General features: G+C 47.6%; 1 protein-coding gene across 2 annotated transcripts in view; it reads right to left on the minus strand.

Moving 5' to 3' along the window:
- Nucleotides 1-23,945, minus strand: part of PIK3C2B (phosphatidylinositol-4-phosphate 3-kinase catalytic subunit type 2 beta) — a 212,452-nt gene that overhangs the window by 29,028 nt on the left and 159,479 nt on the right. For both annotated transcript variants that reach the window (XM_075335658.1, XM_075335659.1), the window contains 4 exons: nt 19,384-19,564; nt 19,074-19,181; nt 16,825-16,917; nt 7,990-8,119 (listed from right to left, as the gene is read on the minus strand). In XM_075335658.1, coding sequence (XP_075191773.1) covers nt 7,990-8,119; nt 16,825-16,917; nt 19,074-19,181; nt 19,384-19,564 — 512 coding nt within the window. The remainder of the gene's footprint in view (nt 1-7,989; nt 8,120-16,824; nt 16,918-19,073; nt 19,182-19,383; nt 19,565-23,945) is intronic.

Genomic DNA, 23,945 nt, shown 5'->3' on the forward strand with positions numbered 1-23,945 from the left:
CCCAGTGCAATATGCTCAAGGCACCCTCTTCTATGTATTAGTGCTAGAGTGCACCTTATCTTTCACCCTCCAGACACCCACTATTCAGCGACTTTTGACGTAAGGGTGTTTTACACGCTGCGACATTGCTAGCGATAGCTAGCGATGTCGTGCGCGATAGCACCCGCCCATGTTGTTGTTTTGTCATGGGGGTGATCATTGCCGTAGCGAACAATATCGCTACGGCAGCGTCACACGCACATACCTGCTTAGCGACATCGCTGGAGACACCGAACAATCTCTCCTTTAAGGGGGAAGTTCATGCGGCATCACAGCGGCGTCACTAAGAAGCCGCCCAATAGCAGAGGAGGGGCGGAGATGAGCGGCCAGAACATGCCGCCCACCTCATTCCTTCCGCATTGCCGGTTGACGCAGGTAAGGAGATGTTCGTCGTTCCTGCGGTGTCACACATAGCGATGTGTGATGCCGCAGGAACAACAAACAACCAGCGGCATGCACCACCAACGATATTATGATAAGGAGTGACGTGTCAACGATCAAAGATTTTTTAAGTTTTTTTGCGATCGTTGATCGTCGCTCCTTTTAGTCACACACAACGATATCACTAACGGCGCCGGATGTGCGTCACAAACACCGTGACCCCGATATATAGCGATATCGTTGTGTGTAAAGTACCCTTAAGGCCCAGGCGGGTCGAAACGTCGGATGATTGCATAGTTGCACTTCTTTATTTAATAAAAATGTATCACTTTTTGGATCACAAATATTGAGTGCATTGTTTGGCATATGACTTGTTATTTTTAATCACAGAAAAAAAAAAAATATAAAAATAAATAGCAAAACAAAATTACAACAGACAACCAACCCTTATAGCATTTAATTCATAATGTAAATGATGTACCGTACTTGTTATTTTGAAATCACAGAAAAAAAATATATAAATAAAATTGGAAAAAAAATTACTGAACGCTTATCGCGTTTAATTAATTAACATTTTATCTAAGTGGCAAAAAATAAAATAAATAATAAATCCATCATATAAATGTGCAATTTCACAAGGTTATGGAGTATGTCAGGTACAATTCAACACCTGTGCTATTCAAGATTTATTTTAGCAGCTTTTTTATATATGATCTACAACTGCTTTATAAGAAGTATGCAAAGGAATTATGACTTTACACAACACACACAAAGTATAAAAAGCCTTTATTTGATATATAATATATAGGGATATCTATTTAGAATGCTAAAATAGAGAGATATGAATGACAAAAGCAAATCAAGGGCGCAATGAAGGTGAAAGTGTCTGAGTAACAGAAAGTCCAATAAATAGTTCTATTAAAGTCAAAGTCAATCAGCTGACAAAGGAGGACAAATATACATTTTGGTAAGGTATCAAACAAAGTCATTTTGTAAACCACATATAACAAACACCGACCAATCAGATACAGAAATAGTAGGAATAAGGTATGCTAGGGTAAATACCTGAATACCATTAATAATATGGCACCCAGTAACAGACTATGGTTATTTACTGATACAGAGCACAAGATTATAGTGTTAAATGGAGAGCATGAACCATGTTAGACTAATACAAATGCTCTTGCCGTAGAGCGTCTGAAAAGAATAAAGCCAACTGCACAATAATTTGTAGAGTGAAGACTATAGTGATAAGTTGAGAGCAAAGAATCCTGTGGGGAAAGTAGATACTGTTATGTGCAATTTATTCATGTGGCTCTACCAGTGGCGTAACTAGAGTCTGATGGGCCCAGTGCAAAGTTTGAGCCTGGGCCCCCTGGGCCCCCCCCCCCAACACATGTTGGTCAGATGGATGGGCCATTGTAGTGTTCTAAATCCTATAAAGACATATGAGTTGAAGTCTCCTTCTTTGTGTAATACTGACCCCCATCCTGTACTAATGTTCCCCATCCCGGGCCACTTCCTGATAAATATGTCCTCCATCTTGGTGTATGACTTCATCATTGCAATATCCTGGAATATATGGCCCCATCCTGGTATACGTCCCCATCATGGCCCCATCGTGGTATATATGGCCTCATCCTGGTATGTCTCCATCATTACCGAATCCTGCTATATGTCCCCATCATGGCCACATCCTGGTGTATGACCCCATCATGGCTATATCCTGGTATATGTCCACATCCTGGCCCCATCCTGGTATATGTCCACATCCTGGCCCCATCCTAGTATAGATGTTTCCTTTATGGCTCCATTCTGGTATGCATGTCCCCATAATGGCCCCAGCCTAGTATACATGTCCCCATAATGGTCTCAGTCTGTTTTTTTCCCAATCCTAACACATATATCATCCCCGGACGCTGCACACAGGAAAAGAAAAAAAAAATATTAGACTCACTTTCCCTCCGCACTCTGTGTCATCCTCCAATAATTAGCATGCTGTAACTGACCAGCGTGTAAGCGGCGCACCGTGCATGACGTCACTTTCATGCGCGCTGCGCCCACTTACAGCGCGGTCAGCTGCCGGGTGCTGGCATAATGTCTGCTCCCCATGCTCTGGATTATGGACGTGGGGAGCAGTGAATATTCATAGCCTTAATTGGCAGCCAACAGATAACAGGGCAGGGACCAAACAGGCCTCTGTGCAGCGATGTATTTCAGCTGGATGCGTGCCCTCAGATGCACATCCAGCTGAAACAGGCGCTGGGGCCAGCGGGCCCCCTGTACCCCCGGGCCCGGTTGCGATCGTTGGGACCATGATCGGGCTCTACCTACATTATCTATAAATAACCATTGTTTTTTACTCGGTCCTATATTATTACTATTCAGGTATTTACCGTAGCGCACCTTAATCCTACTATTTACAGTATATATCTGATTGGCCTGTGTTTATTATATATTGTACGTAAAATGACTATTTATATCAGGGGTGGGGAACCTTTTTACTGCCGGGGGCCATTTGGAATTTCCTACTAACCTTTGGGGGCCGCACAACATTATCAACCTGAAAAATAACCCTGCTATATTTGGTCAAACGATTAATTAACTCACCCCTATTGTGGTGGCCGGAGCTGCTTCTCTTTGGTGCGATTGTGATGTTCGGTGATATTGATCATCTTGTTTCTCACAGCTGCTTTTCCAGGTTTGTCTCTGTCTGGAGATGCTGGGGGCATACACATCACAGGAGGGGACAGGGCGCATAAATTACAGGAGACACTGGGAGTACACATCACAGGATGGGCTGGGGCATATACATCACAGGAGGGGCTGGGGCATATACATCACAGGAGGGGCTGGGGTATATACATCACAGGAGGGGCTTAGGCATATACATGAGGGGCTGGGGCATATACATCACAGGAGGGGCTGGGGCATATACATCACAGGAGGGGCTGGGGCATATACATCACAGGAGGGGCTGGGGCATATACATCAGTAGGGGGCATGGACAGCCCTGGCGGTGGCACAGACATGACTGGGGACACGCACAGCACTGGGTGGCAGCACGGACTGCACTGGGTGGCAGCACAGACTGCACTGGGTGGCAGCACGGACTGCACTGGGTGGCAGCACTAGGGAGACAGACAGGTCTGGGGGAACATAGACATCAACAGGAGAGCATGGACTGGGGAGCATAGAAAGCAGTGGGAGGGTACAGACAGCAGTAGCGAGTTAAGAGCACTGAGGGGTGGCACACAGCACTGGGGAGCATGGACAGCATATGGGGGGCACAGGCAGCACTCACCGTGGCATGGACAGCACTGGTGGCAGCATGGACAGCATTAGGTGGTGCGGACAGCACTGGTGGGGGGGCATAGACATCACCCAGGGGGTACTCACTGCACTAGGGGGGGCACGGACAGCAGTGAGGGGTTACACCGCGCTGAGGGGGTACACAGCACTGGGGTGTACACAGCATTATGGGGTACACACAGCATTAGGGGGTACACACAGCATTAGGGGGTACACACAGCATTAGGGGGTACACACAGCATTAGGGGGTACACACAGCATTAGGGGGTACACACTGCACTAGGGGGTACACACTGCACTAGGGGGTACACACTGCACTAGGGGGTACATACAGCACGAGGGGGTACACAGCACTGGGGTGTACACAGCATTAGGTGATACACACAGCACCTGGGGGTACACAGCACTGAGGGGTACACACTGTACTAGGAGGTACACAGCATGAGGGGGTACACACAGCACGAGGGGGTACACACAGCATGAGGGGGTATACACAGCACGAGGGGGTACACACAGCATTAAGGGGTACACACAGCATTATGGGGTACACACAGCATTAGGGGGTACACACAGCATTAGGGGGTACTCACTGTACTAGGGGGTACACACTGCACTAGGGGGTACACACTGCACTAGGGGGTACATACAGCACGAGGGGGTACACAGCACTGGGGTGTACACAGCATTAGGTGATACACACAGCACTAGGGGGTACACACAGCACCTGGGGGTACACAGCACTGAGGGGTACACACTGTACTAGGAGGTACACAGCATGAGGGGGTACACACAGCACGAGGGGGTACACACAGCATGAGGGGGTATACACAGCACGAGGGGGTACACACAGCATTAAGGGGTACACACAGCATTATGGGGTACACACAGCATTAGGGGGTACACACAGCATTAGGGGGTACTCACTGTACTAGGGGGTACACACTGTACTAGGGGGTACACACTGCACTAGGGGGTACACACTGCACTAGGGGGTACACACTGCACTAGGGGGTACACACTGCACTAGGGGGTACACACTGCACTAGGGGGTACACACTGCACTAGGGGGTACACACTGCACTAGGGGGTACACACTGCACTAGGGGGTACACACTGCACTAGGGGGTACATACAGCACGAGGGGGTACACAGCACTGGGGTGTACACAGCATTAGGTGATACACACAGCACTAGGGGGTACACACAGCACCTTGGGGTACACAGCACTGGGAGGTACACACTGTACTAGGAGGTACACAGCATGAAGGGGTACACACAGCACGAGGGGGTACACACAGCACGAGGGGGTAAACACAGCACGAGGGGGTAAACACAGCACGAGGGGGTAAACACAGCACGAGGGGGTAAACACAGCACGAGGGGGTAAACACAGCACGAGGGGGTAAACACAGCACGAGGGGGTAAACACAGCACGAGGGGGTAAACACAGCACGAGGGGGTACACAGCACGAGGGGGTACACACAGCATTAAGGGGTACACACAGCATTAAGGGGTACACACAGCATTAAGGGGTACACACAGCATTAGGGGGTACTCACTGTACTAGGGGGTACTCACTGCACCAGGGGGTACACACTGCACCAGGGGGTACACACAGCATTGGGGGGTACATACAGCACGAGGGGGTACACACAGCATTGGGGGGTACACACAGCACGAGGGGGTACACACAGCATTGGGGGGTACATACAGCACGAAGGGGTACACAGCACGAGGGGGTACACACAGCATTGGGGGGTACACACAGCACTGGGGGTTCACAGCACGAGGGGGTACACACAGCATTGGGGGGTACATACAGCATTGGGGGGTACACACAGTACGAGGGGGTACACAGCACTGAGCGGGGGGGGGGGGCAGCGATGGGTTCAGTACTCACAGTGAGGGGGAGGGAGAGTCACACACACACACACAGCACAGTTTCGGGAGGCTGGTAAACCTGCTGCAGCTCTTCTGTGTGACTTTATCGCAGCGTGCTGCTTACCCGCCCACCAGAGCACACAGGCCGGGGATAAGCCTAGAATGTATGGGCTGCAGTCAGGTCCTGGAAGTCAGGATCTGGAGAGAGCCCGTACATTCTAGCATCTACCCACAGGGCATCAGGCAGTGGGATTTAAAGGGCCGGCAGCCGGGAAAAGCGCGGCTGCCACCAAAGCACAATGGTCCCCGGGAATGTGCCCGGGGGCCGCATAAAAAGTCATCACGGGCCGTATACGGCCCGCGGGCCGGAGGTTCCCCACCCCTGATTTATATGATGTCTTTTATAACCAGTACCAAAATGTATAATTGTCCTTGTGTGTCAGGTGATTGACTTTATTAGAACTATTTATAAGACTTTCTCTGTTAACCAGACACTTTCACCCTCGTTGTGCCGTGGATATACTTTTTTCATTTACATCTCTTTTTGTTGTACGGAGAGCCATTTTCTTTGCATCGGCTATACAGTTTAATTGACTCCAATGTTTTGAATGGCCACATAGGCTATTGACTGCCTTATAAGAACCACAGTGATGACTAGCTGTTAATAGCTTCAAAGTTTTTAAGGTTAAAAGGTTGACATTAGTCCATCAAGTTCAACCTATACCATATTGATTCCGAGGAAGGCAAAAATCCCACATAGCAGATGCGAATAGCCCCATATTAGGGGAAAAAAATCCTTCCTGACTCCATATACAGCATTCAGACTTGTTCCCTTGATCACAAAATCTAGTACCCATAACTTATATTTTTCATAACTTATATTTGTACTTTTGTACAAGGGTTGCACAATTTGGCCAATTTTATAAGTCTAGAAGTGATGGGTGAATAGTAACTATACCGAATATTATTCCAGTATTCGTCAAGGCAAGAGAAATGCTCAGGTTCCCCACTGACAAATACTGGAATCGTACTTTAGGATTTGTTACGAGTAATCCAAACACGAATAGTTACTATTCGCCCATCTCTAATATCCAGTCTATATTTGCAGTAATGCAGTTGAAAATTCATGTATTCAATGATTACTAGAATGGACTTATGGACAGTTCCTTATTCAGATGTCTGCGATTTTTCTCATACATAAAACCATGGACCAATATTCATCAGGGTTTCTCTATCCGATTTTCATCAGAATGGGAACACTGTCAGTTTTTACCCTCAGTGTTTCGTCAGTGATTTACATTGATGGAATAAAAAAATACTTCCAGTCGTCTCCTGTCCACTGACTGCACAAGTGTCAGTGATCTTTGCTGACCCAAAGATGTATTGAATAATTTTAATCCATAGCTCGATCATATCTCCACATGGTCAACAAAAAACATGGATATGACATCCTATACCCATTATACTTTATTTCTGAAAAACAGTGATGGAACACGTTTGATTGATGGATGTGTGAATGGGGCCTTAAGTAGCAAAACTAAAAGTCAGCCCTGAGGGTCATACAAATAGCTCTGACATCCTGCCCCTCTGCAGTGCAGACAGTCTAAGATTCACTCCTCCACAACTGATGACCTGTAGACATTATTTATAGCTCTTGATGCTAAAGCCTAGATTAGAACCTTGCATTTAGAACCTCAGAGGCCGCTCCAGTTTCCTGATGACATGTTTCTAGTCTAAGATATGGCAGGGAAGAGCCATAAATAACATAAAGACTGTCATTTGCAAAATTGCCAAAGCAATTTACATACTTAAACAATTAGAAATGACCAAGCAAATAAACGAATGTGCACCCCAGTGACTTTACAACTCATCTACTCAATTCCTTGCAATTGTTCAATGGGAAATTGGCATATAATACCTTTCAGTATCACATCTAATAATAACAATAATAACCAATCATCTATTATATTGTTGTACACAAACCTTATTAATAATAACTGTTAATGTAATTATAATTAATTTATAATTTTATATATATATATATATATATATATATATATATATATATATATATATATATATATATATATATATATTTTTTTTTTTTCCTTAAATGGGTCCCCTATAACAATAGCACTTGCAAAAGTATTATTTGAGGATTTAGGTACAGGCTGAGGTCTAGCCTATGAGAAGACTAAAACTTTCCATGGACCACAAGGATCTTATCCCCCATCTCTTTGATTTCTGGACTTGTCGTTCTCAGGTTGATGATATTTGAATGCAGGTCACAATACTTTATATTATAAATGTAACATTTACATATAATCATTTTTACAGTGTTAATAGTATAATAAAAAAAGATAGATTAGAGCTACCTCGCCCCCGTCCTGTTGAAAAGCAGCGAAAGATCACCATACGCATGTCCAAACCCTCTTGTATCCAGATTTTATTCATAATCCGAATCATCTGCAAGGTCAACATGTCCTGTCGGAGGTCATCTCCACACTGATGAAAAAAAATGACACAGGTTAACAAAATGTCTGTTACTTATTTTTTTTTGAAGTGCCAAGTAAGTTGGCAAAGTAATGACAAGAAAATATTACTACATGTGAACTCTCTTCTTTTGGAGATACCAATTTACACTACTGATTCTTGCTCTTTTAGTTAGATATATAGGATGTTTTCCTTTATTTCTGCCACTGCTCACTTTAGGGTACGTGCCCACGATCAGGACCCGCTGAGTCCTGGATGCGGCAGGTCCCGACTTGGAGGGTCACGAGTCTCCTCTGCAGGAGACAGCAACGGCCCGTGCTCACGATCAGGGTTTTGTGCGCTGCGGTCACTCGCTTGTGTTCTCCCTACAGAGGGCACTTGTGACTCCGTAGCAAAGATTTGACATGCTTGCGGCTCGGAAAGCCACACTGCAGGTCAGTTTTTGTTGCGGGCTGTACACACACAGTGGGCATGAGATTACTAGAAATCCCATCCACTGTGCTTGTACTGTACAACGCAGCATTTTGGACGCAGCGAGAATACTGCAAAACGCTGCAAACAGTGATAGTGATAGTGGACAAGTACCCTTAGGGTGCTTTTTTTCTGCATATATTTATGACGAAACCTGGAGAACGTTTTAGTGCAGTCTCATGCACGTTACTAATTTTTTCCTTGTAGATTTGCAACCGATTTAAAGGGAACCTGTCACCAGACTTGTCCCCTGTAACCTGCGGCCACCACCAGTAAGGCCCTATATACAGCAATCTAGAATACTGTATCTAAGAGCCCAGGCCGCACTGTATAACATAGAAAACAGCTTTTATTTTGCACACTGATGGGTGTCTCTGGTGTTTATCCGGCGCTTCCTCTCTGCCTGTGGTCGATGTCCTCTTTCCATGCTTCTTGTCGATAACGCTTCTTATGTCATCCACACAGTGTCCTCCATGGCGCACACGCACTTCTTTCTGCCCTGCTGAGGGCAAAGAACGACCCCGTATGCGCAGTACAATACTTTGCTCTGCTCTCAAAGAGAAGTGCGCGTGTGCAGGACACTTTGTGGATGACATAAGACGCGTTATCCACACAAAGCTGGGAAAGAGGATGGCGACCGGAAGCAGAGAGGAGGAGTCAGATAACACCAGCAACACCGAACGGACTGGACCATCCCACAAGTGAGTATAATAAAACGTGTTTTTTTATGTTATACACAGCGGCTTGGGGACTTATATACAGTATTCTAGTACTAGGAGAAGAGTTTTTCCAGCAATTGATCCACGCAAAATTTTCCTTAAAATCCAGTATTCTTTATGCAAGACATATTAAAAAGTCCATAACATGGTCAAGGAAGCCCATAGATTAGAGGACGCGTTTCGATCGACCTGATCTTAGTCTGTCTCGCTTTCAGGTGTTTGCCCCTCATCAGTGCAAAGAAGGATGCCTGTTTTGGCTGGGTCAGAAGCATCTGACAGGGGGATCTAACTGGAATGTTTCTCCTGGTGCCAAGGTGGTATAAGGAGAATTATACGCCACGGGAGGCTCCTCTGGGAATTTAAATATGCAAGTAGCCTCTTCAAAGAGAAAGACTTGAACTCTAGTTATACCAACTGGAGGTAGCAATACTAAGGGGTACTTTGCACGCTGCGACATCGCTAGCCGATTGTAGCGATGCCGAGCGCGATCGTCCCCTCCCCCGTCGCAGATGCGATATCTTGTGATAGCTGCCGTAGCGAACACTATCACTACGGCTGCTTCACACGGACTTACCTGCCCTGCGACGTTGTTCTGGCCGACGACCCGCCACCTTCCTAAGGGGGCGGGTCATGCGGCTTCACAGCGACGTCACACGGCAGGCGGCCAATAAAAGCGGAGGGGCGGAGATGAGCGGGACGTAAACATCCCGCCCACCTCCTTCCTTCCTCATTGCAGGCGGGACGCAGGTAAGGAGATGTTCTTCGCTCCTGCAGCTTCATACACAGCGATGTGTGCTGCCGCAAGAACGAGGAACAACATCATACCTGTCGCTGCAGCGAAATTATGGAAATGACCAATACTACACAGATCACAGATTTTCGATGCTTTTGCGATCGTTTATCGGTGCTTCTAGGCTTTACACGTTGCAACGTCGTTACCGGCGCCGGATGTGCATCACTTTCGATTTGACCCTGACGATATCGCAGTAGCGATGTCGCAACGTGCAAAACCCCCCTAAGAGTCAATACAGACCCTTTAACAACTCTTGTCATATGACTTAGGATAAGAAGCCAAATCAGACAGGATTATTACATCCAATAGGTTGCATTCAATTTCTCTCTGAAGAGATTATTTGCATTTTTAATTTCCAAGAGAAGCATTGCATGGTCTTTAAGTCACCTTACCCAGTCTTGGCTTGTTTCACAAAAAAGGAACATTACCTCTTACACATGTTGTCAGAGGCCTCTCACCCACCCAAATAAGACTTTCTGCTCTGCACTGGTAAGTGGCAAACACCTTCAAACATGTGTTTAGTTTCCATTAATATCCTTTGTGATATGACAAGTTTAGTTAAATTAACTACTGAAGAACTCGTTCTATCAGTCAGCGTAGGGTTAATCAATGAAGGGAATTTTGTTTACTTACCGTAAATTCCTTTTCTTCTAGCTCCAATTGGGAGACCCAGACAATTGGGTGTATAGCTTCTGCCTCCGGAGGCCACACAAAGTATTACACTTAAAAGTGTAAAGCCCCTCCCCTTCTGCCTATACACCCCCCGTGCCTCACGGGCTCCTCAGTTTTGGTGCAAAAGCAAGAAGGAGGAAAAGTTATAAATTGGTTTAAAGTAAATTCAATCCGAAGAAATTTCGGAGAACTGAAACCATTCAACATGAACAACATGTGTACACAAAGAACAACAGCCCGAAGGGAACAGGGGCGGGTGCTGGGTCTCCCAATTGGAGCTAGAAGAAAAGGAATTTACGGGAAGTAAACAAAATTCCCTTCTTTGTCGCTCCATTGGGAGACCCAGACAATTGGGACGTCCAAAAGCAGTCCCTGGGTGGGTAAAGTAAAACCTCGTAATAGAGCCGTAAAACGGCCCCTTCCTACAGGTGGGCAACCGCCGCCTGAAGGACTCGCCTACCTAGGCTGGCATCTGCCGAAGCATAGGTATGCACCTGATAGTGTTTCGTGAAAGTGTGCAGGCTCGACCAGGTAGCAGCCTGACACACCTGCTGAGCCGTAGCCTGGTGCCGCAAAGCCCAGGACGCACCCACGGCTCTGGTAGAATGGGCCCTCAGCCCTGAGGGAACCGGAAGCCCAGAAGAACGGTAAGCTTCGAGAATTGGTTCCTTGATCCACCGAGCCAGGGTTGATTTGGAAGCCTGTGACCCTTTACGCTGGCCAGCGACAAGGACAAAGAGTGCATCCGAGCGGCGCAGGGGCGCCGTACGAGAAATGTAGAGTCTGAGTGCTCTCACCAGATCTAACAAGTGCAAATCCCTTTCACATTGGTGAACTGGATGAGGACAAAAAGAGGGTAAGGAGATATCCTGATTGAGATGAAAGGGGGATACCACCTTAGGGAGAAATTCCGGAACCGGACGCAGAACCACCTTGTCCTGGTGAAACACCAGGAAAGGGGCTTTGCATGACAGCGCTGCTAGCTCAGACACTCTCCGAAGTGATGTGACTGCTACTAGGAAGGCCACTTTCTGCGAAAGGCGTGAGAGAGAAATATCCCTCATTGGCTCGAAATGTGGTTTCTGAAGAGCCATCAGCACCCTGTTCAGATCCCAGGGTTCTAACGGCCGCTTGTAAGGAGGGACTATGTGACAAACCCCCTGCAGGAACGTGCGTACCTGTGGAAGTCTGGCTAGGCGCTTCTGAAAGAACACAGAGAGCGCTGAGACTTGTCCCTTAAGGGAGCCGAGCGACAAACCTTTTTCCAATCCGGATTGAAGGAAGGAAAGAAAAGTGGGCAAGGCAAATGGCCAGAGAGAAAAACCCTGATCAGAGCACCAAGATAAGAATATCCTCCACGTCCTGTGGTAGATCTTGGCGGACGTTGGTTTCCTAGCCTGTCTCATAGTGGCAATGACCTCTTGAGATAACCCTGAAGACGCTAGGATCCAGGACTCAATGGCCACACAGTCAGGTTGAGGGCCGCAGAATTCAGATGGAAAAACGGTCCTTGAGACAGCAAGTCTGGTCGGTCTGGTAGTGCCCACGGTTGGCCCACCGTGAGATGCCACAGATCCGGGTACCACGACCTCCTCGGCCAGTCTGGAGCGACGAGGATGGCGCGGCGGCAGTCGGACCTGATCTTGCGTAACACTCTGGGCAACAGTGCCAGATGAGGAAACACATAAGGGAGTTGAAACTGCGACCAATCCTGAACTAAGGCGTGTGATCTTGAGACCGTGCCATGAATGTCAGGACCTTGTTGTTGTGCCGGGACGCCATTAGGTCGACGTCCGGCATCCCCCAGCGGCAACAGATTTCCTGAAACACGTCCGGGTGAAGGGACCATTCCCCTGCGTCCATGCCCTGGCGACTGAGAAAGTCTGCTTCCCAGTTTTCTACGCCCGGGATGTGAACTGCGGATATGGTGGAGGCTGTGGCTTCCACCCATAGCAGAATCCGCCGGACTTCCTGGAAGGCTTGCCGACTGCGTGTTCCGCCTTGGTGGTTGATGTATGCCACCGCTGTGGAGTTGTCCGACTGAATTCGGATCTGCTTGCCTTCCAGCCACGGCTGGAACGCCTTTAGGGCAAGATACACTGCCCTTATCTCCAGAACATTGATCTGAAGGGAGGACTCTGGCTGAGTCCAAGTACCCTGAGCCCTGTGGTGAAGAAAGACCGCTCCCCACCCTGACAGGCTCGCGTCCGTCGTGACCACAGCCCAGGATGGGGGCAGGAAGGATTTCCCCTTCGACAGAGAAGTGGGAAGAAGCCACCACTGAAGGGAAGCCTTGGCTGCCCGAGAAAGGGAGACGTTCCTGTCGAGGGACGTCGACTTCCTGTCCCATTTGCGGAGAATGTCCCATTGAAGTGGACGCAGATGAAACTGCGCAAAAGGAACTGCCTCCATTGCTGCTACCATCTTCCCTAGGAAGTGCATGAGGCGCCTCAAGGGGTGTGACTGGCCTTGAAGGAGAGATTGCACCCCTGTCTGTAGTGAACGCTGTTTGTCCAGCGGAAGCTTCACTATCGCTGAGAGAGTATGAAACTCCATGCCAAGATATGTCAGTGATTGGGCCGGTGTCAGATTTGACTTTGGAAAATTGATGATCCACCCGAAACTCTGGAGAGTCTCCAGAGCAATGTTCAGGCTGTGTTGGCATGCCACTTGAGAGGGTGCCTTGACAAGCAGATCGTCTAAGTAAGGGATCACCGAGTGTCCCTGAGAGTGCAGAACTGCTACTACTGTTGCCATGACCTTGGTGAAGACCCGTGGGGCTGTCGCCAGGCCGAAAGGCAGTGCCACGAACTGAAGGTGTTCGTCCCCTATGGCGAAACGCAGGAAGCGCTGATGCTCTGGAGCAATCGGTACGTGGAGATAAGCATCTTTGATGTCGATTGATGCTAGGAAATCTCCTTGGGACATTGAGGCGATGACGGAGCGGAGCGATTCCATCCGGAACCGCCTGGTTTTTACGTGTTTGTTGAGCAGTTTTAGGTCCAGAACAGGACGGAAGGATCCGTCCTTTTTCGGCACCACGAACAAGTTGGAGTAAAAACCGTGACCCTGTTGCTGAAAAGGAACAGGGATCACCACTCCTTCTGCCTTCAGAGTGCACACCGCCTGAAGAAGAGCATCGGCTCGCTCGGGGGGCGGAGATGTTCTGAAGAACCGAGTCGGAGGACGAGAGCTGAACTCTATCCTGTAACCGTGAGACAGAATGTCTCTCACCCAACGGTCTTTTACCTGTGGCAGCCAGGCGTCGCAAAAGCGGGAAAGCCTGCCACCGACCGAGGATGCGGTGTGAGGAGGCCGAAAGTCATGAGGAGGCCGCTTTGGGAGCGGTTCCTCCGGCGGTCTTTTTAGGACGTGACTTAGACCGCCATGAATCGGAGTTCCTCTGATCCTTCTGAGGCCTTTTGGACGAGGAGAATTGAGACCTGCCCGCGGACCGAAACCTCGATTGTACCTTCCGTGGTTGAGGTCTGTTTGGTTTGGACTGGGGTAAGGATGAGTCCTTTCCCTTGGATTGTTTAATGATTTCATCCAATCGCTCACCAAACAGGCGGTCGCCAGAAAATGGCAAACCAGTTAAGAACTTTTTGGAAGCAGAGTCTGCCTTCCATTCACGTAGCCACATGGCCCTGCGGACTGCCACCGAATTGGCGGATGCTACCGCCGTACGGCTCGCAGAGTCCAGGACAGCATTAATGGCGTAGGACGCAAACGCCGACGCCTGAGAGGTTAAGGACACCACTTGCGGAGCAGACGTACGTGTGACTGCATTAATCTGCGCATGACAAGCTGAGATAGCTTGGAGTGCCCATACGGCTGCGAATGCTGGAGCAAAAGACGCGCCGATAGCTTCATAGATGGATTTCAACCAGAGCTCCATCTGTCTGTCAGTGGCATCTTTGAGTGAAGCCCCATCTTCCACTGCAACTATGGATCTAGCCGCCAGTCTGGAGACTGGAGGATCCACCTTGGGACACTGAGCCCAGCCCTTGACAACGTCAGGGGGGAAGGGATAACGTGTATCCTTAAGGCGCTTGGAAAAACGCTTATCTGGACAAGCTCGGTGTTTCTGGACTGCCTCTCTGAAGTCAGAGTGATCCAGAAACGTACTCAATGTACGCTTGGGAAACCTGAAACGGAATTTCTCCTGCTGAGAAGCTGACTCCTCAATTGGAGGAGCTGGGGGAGAAATATCCAACACCTGATTGATGGTCGCTATAAGGTCATTCACTATGGCGTCACCTTCAGGTGTATCTAGGTTGAGAGCGGCCTCAGGATCAGAATCCTGATCTGCTACCTCCGCTTCATCATCCAGAGAGTCCTCCTGCTGAGACCCTGAACAGTGTGATGAAGTCGAGGGAATTTCCAAGCGAGCCCGCTTAGGCGGCCTGGGACTGCGGTCCGTGTCAGAGACCTCCCCCTGGGACCTATGGGTCACCCCAGGAGCACTTTGCTGCTCCAACTGAGGGGGGCCTGGGGTCAATGATTCAACAGTGCCCGGGGCCTGAGTCACCGGTCTGGACTATAAGGCTTCTAGTATCTTAGCAGACCATTTATCCATACTCTCAGACAGTTTGTCAGCAAATACTGCAAACTCCGTCCCTGTCACCTGGACAGTGGTAGCAGGTGGTTCCACCTGGGCCACCAGTAGGAGAGGCTCCGGCTGAGTAAGTGCCACAGGGGCCGATCATTGCACACAATGAGGATCGGTGGAACCTGCCGGTAGTATAGCCGCACATGAGGTACAGGTTGCAAAGTAAGCCTGTGCTTTGGCACCCTTGCTTTTTGCGGACGACATGCTGTTGTCTCCTCTGAGTACAATCCAGGAAAGTATATAGCCAAAAATCAACAGTGCGACCGTACAGTGTAAATGTATAGCATATAAGCATATATATATATATATATATGTACACTTCGGCACTCAGTGGGGCCAGCACCACAGGTGCTGCTTACCGACCGCTCAAAGCGGTTGTGTGATCACCAGATTCCCTGCCTGGGCCTCCCAGAGCCGTGTTGTCTCTCCTCTCCAGCGTCAGAAGTGCTGACAGGAATGGCTGCCGGCGTTCTGTGGGGAGGAGGGGGCCGTGGGCGTGCCCTAGAAAGTGCGGGAATCTGATGCCCCACTGTGCTGAGTGAGGGGGGAGGAGTATACAAAGTATGCTCCAGCCCTCAGCGCTGACGTCCTGTGCAGCGTCCCGCCCTTCCCCTGACTGGCAGGCCTGGGGGCGGGAATATGCGATACTAGGCCGCAAAAGCCGGGGACTAAAGTTATAAGCGCGGCCGGCAAATAAGCGCGGTCGGCGCGGTAGTCCCCGGCGCACTAACACACCCAGCAGTGCTGCAGTGTGTATGGCACAAGCGCTCCATGCGCGGTCCCCCAAGGGGACACAGAGTACCTCACAGTAGCAGGGCCTTGTCCCTGACGATACCCGGCTCCTGTCCAGCAGATTCCCCAGGGGCTGCGGAGGGAGCACGGTCCCAGTGCCTGGAGACCGATTAGGATCCCACTTCACCCAGAGCCCATTAAGGGATGGGGAAGGAAAACAGCATGTGGCTCCTGCCTATGTACCCGCAATGGGTACCTCAACCTTAACAGCACCGCCGACCAGAGTGGGGTGAGAAGGGAGCATGCTGGGGGCCCTGTTATGGGCCCTCTTTTCTTCCATCCGACCTAGTCAGCAGCTGCTGCTGACTAAGATGTGGAGCTATGCGTGGATGTCAGCCTCCTTCGCACAAAGCATAAAAACTGAGGAGCCCGTGAGGCACGGGGGGTGTATAGGCAGAAGGGGAGGGGCTTTACACTTTTAAGTGTAATACTTTGTGTGGCCTCCGGAGGCAGAAGCTATACACCCAATTGTCTGGGTCTCCCAATGGAGCGACAAAGAAAATCTATTTACAATTTGCTGCAGGTTGGGATGTAGGTTACCTCTTCAATCCAAAACCTGTAATACTATACCATTTGTGTGATATGGACATTTAAATCTTATGGCAAAGGCAAAACATTGCTTTCTGCATTTTGCTATTGCACAGTGGTTGGTACATACCTTAAAAATAATCGGTATATTCTCTCCCAGGGGATCCACATTCTGGAAAGTAAGTTTCAGAGGCACGGCGTTTGAGTTGAAGTGTGAGCAGCCCTGGGAAATTAAATGCAGAAACGGAGGCTGTAACTTTGTGTTTATATACTTTCTCTAAGGTTTGCCAGACACATTACATTTTTCTCTACAGACCCTGACCATTCTGAAGGGACCAACAACTGAACATTTATGGGAAAGCTGGATTAATAGAGTAAAAAGGAAACTGCATGTTGATTTTAAACCTCAGAAATGAGTCCAGTTGTATAAATGACAGCTGTCCTGTTACTTTGTTGTTGTTGTTTTATAAGCATATATTGAATCTTATCCCATTATACTCCAAATATAACCATACACTATGACAGGGGTCCCCAACCTGTAGCTCGGGAGCCAATGTGGCTCACTGGGCCGTGATGTGTGGCTCACAGTTGCCTACCAGCTTGGCACATTAGCACCACATCTAACAGATAGGAAAAGCAGGTTTACAGATGGTGACTTTTGTGAGTAGCCCTGTACAGAAGAGATCTGGATCGGTATACACTGGTCTTGGTAAAGGAGGATACAACCAATCAGAGGAGGTGCTTGAAGCTGTATATTTAGTGGTGTGATAGCTTGATGCAAGAATACCAAAGGTGGGAACCCCTGGATGCAAATGCACTGCCTCGGTGTGATTTCTATGGCGAAGCCTTGGTTGGCATTATACCATTAATGGAGGCTGTGAGAGTCACTACTGTGGGGAATCGGGGTAAGAGCTTGACGTCACTAATCAGGGAACTGGATGTGGCTTTTGACTCTTTTTCAGAGCTGAAATGCGTCTCTCAAGGTAAGAAAGGCTGGAAACCACTGCTCTATGATATAAGAACTGGGAGTTATACAGTATATGACTACAGGTACATCAATAAAATTAGACGAAATGGTGTGGTTCCTCTGCGCTGCTACTGGATTGTCAATAACGACGAAGGATGAAGAATTCAGTGGGGTTTTTTTTTAATGAATCTATGCATTTCAAAGTCTTCCTCAGGCTGTAGCCACAATAAAGCAAATAACATGATTACAGGCTTAAATATCATACACTTTTAAATAAAGGCGCTAAAAAAAGGAGGACACGTGTGTGTGAAAACGGAGAGCGATTGTCAATTACAGTACACAGTAAAGTTGATCACAAAAAGAAAACAAACAGAACCTCAATAAGAAAAGCTGCATGTGTGAAGAATATGAAATAGTTCAAAAAAGTGTAATATATAAATTGCAAGAAAATATATAAATGCTACAAAACAAAAAATATGGAAGATAATCGGATCTACACAAAAAAAAAAAAAGTTCCAATTTTACAAATCTTCCAAATTTTTCTTTATAGCATTTATATATTTATTTGTAATTTATATATCTATATATACCATTTTTTGAACTACAGTATTTCACGTTCTTCACAATTCTATTCAACTTTCCTTATTCAGATTCCTCTTCTGTATCCGTTTTCTTTTTGTGATGAACTTTATGGTAATTCACAATTGCTCTCCACTTTGACACGTATCCTTTTTGTAGCGCCTTTATTCAAATGTTTATGATATTTCAGTCTGTGTTCATGTTATTTGTGTTATTGTGGCTAGATCCTGAGGAAGGTGTTGGATGACTTTGAAATGCGCAAATTAATAAAATAACATTGATCGAATTTTATTGTTCAAATTGATTGCTGGTTCATATTAAGTGCCAGGTAGTATTCGCAATTCCTCCTCAGGAGTCCTTCTATTGTTTTTTGTTTTGTTTTTTTTTTTTAATTCTGGTTTCTTTTGTATATGTACTAAAATACGTGAATTTTTAATTGCATGAATCGCTTTTCCGTCCTTTTCCGCATTGGTAGGGGACCTTTTGGTTTTATTAGGTATTTCTCTATCGCTTCATTGGGGGACACAGGAAACTGTCCTGTGTCCCCCAATGAAAACTCAGAGAAAAAGATTTTACGGTGAGTACACACAATCTTTATTTTGTAAGTGTCATGGTAACACTAATTTTGGACTAATTGAGTAATATTCTTTAATATGTGTCCAGGTGAGCACATTACTTGACACTACCAATTGTTCTCGGATAAGACCCTCTCTTTTTAGTTATCCTGATGTGGGTACAGCCAACCAGATTGATCAATGAATGAACATAACTCATATGCCGTGGTCCACATTTAAGAGCTCACGATCTGCATGACTAAAGATATGGAAACATACCTGAGGCACAATCCCTTTTACAAGAAGGCTGGGGCTCAAGGGAAGTCGACATGATCCATTCAGAATGAAGAATTGCTTGACATCTTCTAACCCATTTTTCAGAATTTCCTAGGTAAGAGAAGTATGTATTTTTTGTATGGTAGCAATATACTTGTATTACTGTAAATTTCCAAAAAATAAGAAAAAATAACAGACATATACTTGTATTAGTATCATGCTCATTTCCTACGACTAGTTTAGTGAAAATTTTATAACCCGAGAGGCGTACCCAATGCTCTACTAATGACAATACCGGAAGAACCGCACTTACAGGTCTTGATGATGGCGCTCCTTCCCGAACCTTCTGCGCTAATTTAGTCAGTGTGTTCACCAGCCAACACTGACGGTCAAACTCCTCTCTCAGACCTTTCCCACAACAGCACAGAAGAGCAGCGAGCAAGTATTGGTAGCGAATACTGAACTGGGAGTCCTTCAAACAGTCCTTTAGCAGCCTGGTCAAGACATAAATATTATTAATATTATTGGAAATCCAGGCAGGAAGATCTCCATGCAACATATAACCTGCATTATTCAGTTACCCGGTACAAAATACAAGCTGAACCCATAACAAAGAAAGATATATTTGGACACAAATCTATATTTATATATATATATATATATATATATATATATATATATATATATATATATATATATATATATATATATATATATTATATATATATATATATATATATATATATATATATAAAATATATAAAGCTCAGTGTGTGTGTGTGTGTATGTGTATGTCCGCTAAAGGAATCCGCACCGTCGCAAGTACAATCACGAAATTTTGCACAGACACTCCATGTGACTCAGGGAATGTCATAGACTATGTTTGGGTGGGAAAATTTAACCCCATGCTTTCCAGTTACTCTACAAAAATCCTGCAGCCATTAAACTGAATGGAGCTGGGAGCTGCAGCTATTAATAGCAACTGTCAGTGGTTGCTATAGGAACAAAATAAACTGTTAGTATACGAAGTTTATGTGCGAGGTAAAAAGATGTTGGTGGTGAGACAGATAAAGAGATACAGAGACAGCCGGGCACAGAGACAGCCGGGCACAGAGACAGCCGGGCACAGAGACAGCCGGGCACAGAGACAGCCGGGCACAGAGACAGCCGGGCAAAGAGACAGCCGGGCAAAGAGACAGCCGGGCAAAGAGACAGCCGGGCAAAGAGACAGATACAGAGATTGAGACAGATAGACTGATGTAAATACAGACAGAGAGATAGAAACAGACAGACAAGGAAAGAGACAAGACAGCGAGACAGACAGACAGCGACACACAGACAGAGACTGGGAGAGAGACAGAGAGACAGTTACTATCCCGGGTAACGCCCGGGTACTACAGCTAGTCTAATATATAAAGCTGGATGGATGGATGGATGGATGGATGGATATCTGCTAAAGGAATCCGCACCATCACATTTACAATCACAAAATTTTGCACAGACACCTGATTTGACTCCGGGAACGTCAGACTACGTTTTGAGGGTAAAATTTAACCCCGCGCTTTACAGTTATTCGCCAAAAAAAACCTAAGTTATTTACTGTTTGGATGTGTGAGGTAATATACTGGCTGTTTTGATAGTTAGCCTGGATATCTGTCAGGTGGCCTATAGCAACCAACCACAGCTCTGCTTCTATTTTTCTGCAGGTCATTAATAGGAGCTTTGATTGGTTGCTATAAGCAACAAAGCACATTCTTCGTATAAGAAGCTTATGTGTCAGTTAATATGATTTCGGTGAAGGCAGAGAGAGAAAGAGACAGACAAAGAGAGACAGAGATAGAGACACAGAGAGAGAGACAGGCACTTAGTTACTATCTCGGGAAAAAGCAAGTTTGGGGTTGCCATCCCTGGACCTGAGCACCCATTTATATGATCAAGAGTGCCGCCCGGAATTTTCTTAATCTAGATAGATAAGTAGATAGCTCAATAGAGTGGGGGGCAGGGGGGGAAGTATTTAGTCAGCCACCAATTGTGCAGTTCTCCCACTTAAAAAGATGAGAGAGGCCTGTAATTTACATCATAGGTAGACCACAACTATGAGAGACAAAATGAGAAAACAAATCCAGAAAATCACCGTCTGATTTGGCAGATTTTTTTTTTGAAAATTATAATGGAAAGAAGGGAATTTTGTTTACTTACCGTAAATTCCTTTTCTTCTAGCTCCAATTGGGAGACCCAGACAATTGGGTGTATAGCTACTGCCTCCGGAGGCCACACAAAGTATTACACTTAAAAGTGTAAGGCCCCTCCCCTTCTGGCTATACACCCCCCCGTGGGATCACGGGCTCCTCAGTTTTAGTGCAAAAGCAAGAAGGAGGAAAGCCAATAACTGTTTTAAATACAAATTCAACCCGAGAAACAGCCTCGGAGAACTGAACTGTTCAACATGAACAACATGTGCACCCGAAAAAAACAAACTTCCTAAGAAAACAGGGCGGGTGCTGGGTCTCCCAATTGGAGCTAGAAGAAAAGGAATTTACGGTAAGTAAACAAAATTCCCTTCTTCTTTGTCGCTCCTAATTGGGAGACCCAGACAATTGGGACGTCCAAAAGCAGTCCCTGGGTGGGTAAAAGAATACCTCGTGATAGGGCCGTCAAACAGCCCTTTCCTACAGGTGAGCCACCGCCGCCTGAAGGACTTGTCTACCTAGGCCGGCATCCGCCGAAGCGTAGGTATGCACCTGATAATGCTTGGTAAAAGTGTGCAGACTCGACCAGGTAGCCGCCTGGCACACCTGCTGAGCCGTAGCCTTGTGCCGTAATGCCCAGGACGCACCCACGGCTCTGGTAGAATGGGCCTTCAGTCCTGATGGAATCGGAAGCCCAGCCGAACGGTAGGTGTGAAGAATTGGTTCCTTGATCCACCGCGCAAGGGTGGATTTGGAAGCTTGCGACCCTTTACGCTGACCAGCGACAAGGACAAAGAGTGCATCCGAGCGGCGCAGAGACGCCGTGCGGGAAATGTAGATCCTGAGTGCTCTCACCAGATCCAATAAATGCAAACCCTTTTCAAATTGGTGAACTGGATGCGGACACAAAGACGGTAAAGTGATATCTTGATTGAGATGAAAGGAAGATACCACCTTGGGAAGAAATTCTGGAATTGGACGCAGAACTACCTTGTCCTGGTGAAACACCAGGAATGGAGATCTGCATGATAACGCCGCCAGCTCGGACACTCTCCGAAGAGACGTGACCGCCACTAGAAAGGCCACTTTCTGTGAAAGACGAGAAAGGGAAACCTCCTTCATAGGCTCGAAAGGCGGCTTCTGGAGAGCAATTAGAACCTTGTTCAGGTCCCAGGACTCCAACGGCCGCTTGTAAGGGGGGACGATATGACAAACCCCTTGCAGGAACGTGCGTACCTGAGGAAGTCGCGCCAGGCGTTTCTGAAAAAATACGGATAGCGCGGAGACTTGACCTTTAAGGGAGCCAAGCGACAAACCTTTTTCCAACCCAGACTGCAGGAAGGAAAGAAAAGTAGGCAATGCAAAAGGCCAGGGAGAAACTCCCTGAGCAGAGCACCAAGATAGGAATATCCTCCACGTCCTGTGGTAGATCTTGGCGGAGGATGGCTTCCTAGCCTGTCTCATGGTGGCAACCACTTCATGAGATAAACCTGAGGCCGCTAGGATCCAGGACTCAATGGCCACACAGTCAGGTTCAGGGCCGCAGAATTCAGATGGAAAAATGGCCCTTGAGACAGCAAGTCTGGACGGTCTGGTAGTGCCCACGGACGTGAGGTGCCACAGATCCGGGTACCACGACCTCCTTGGCCAGTCTGGAGCGACGAGAATGGCGCGGCGGCAGTCGGACCTGATTTTGCGGAGCACTCTGGGCAACAATGCCAGAGGTGGGAACACATACGGTAGCCGGAACTGCGACCAATCTTGAACTAAGGCGTCTGCCGCCAGAGCTCGGTGATCGTGAGACCGTGCCATGAAAACCGGGACTTTGTTGTTGTGCCGTGACGCCATCAGGTCGACGTCCGGCATCCCCCAGCGGCGACAGATCTCCTGAAACACGTCCGGGTGAAGGGACCATTCCCCTGCGTCCATGCCCTGGCGACTGAGAAAGTCTGCTTCCCAGTTTTCTACGCCTGGGATGTGAACTGCGGATATGGTGGATGCCGTGTCTTCCACCCACGTCAGAATCCGCCGGACTTCCTGGAAGGCTTGCCGACTGCGTGTACCCCCTTGGTGGTTGATGTATGCCACCGCTGTGGAGTTGTCCGACTGAATTCGGATCTGCTTGCCTTCCAGCCACTGTTGGAAGGCTTGTAGGGCAAGATAGACTGCTCTGATTTCCAGAACATTGATCTGAAGGGTGGACTCTTTCCGAGTCCACGTACCTTGAGCCCTGTGGTGGAGAAACACTGCTCCCCACCCTGATAGACTCGCATCTGTCGTGACCACCGCCCAGGATGGGGGTAGGAACGACTTTCCTTTTGACAATGAGGTGGGAAGAAGCCACCACCGGAGAGATTCCTTGGCTGCCTGAGAGAGGGAGACCTCCCTGTCGAGGGACGTCGACTTCCCGTCCCATTGGCGGAGAATGTCCCATTGTAATGGACGCAGATGAAACTGCGCAAAAGGAACTGCTTCCATTGCTGCTACCATCTTCCCTAGGAAGTGCATGAGGCGCCTCAAGGGGTGCGACTGGCCCTGCAGGAGAGATTGCACCCCTGTCCGTAGCGAGCACTGTTTGTCCAGTGGAAGTTTCACTATCGCTGAGAGAGTATGAAACTCCATGCCAAGATATATTAGTGATTGGGTCGGGGTTAGATTTGACTTTGAAAAGTTGATGATCCACCCG

The sequence above is a fragment of the Anomaloglossus baeobatrachus genome, chromosome 2, assembly GCF_048569485.1.
Source record: "Anomaloglossus baeobatrachus isolate aAnoBae1 chromosome 2, aAnoBae1.hap1, whole genome shotgun sequence".
Lineage (NCBI taxonomy): Eukaryota > Metazoa > Chordata > Amphibia > Anura > Aromobatidae > Anomaloglossus > Anomaloglossus baeobatrachus.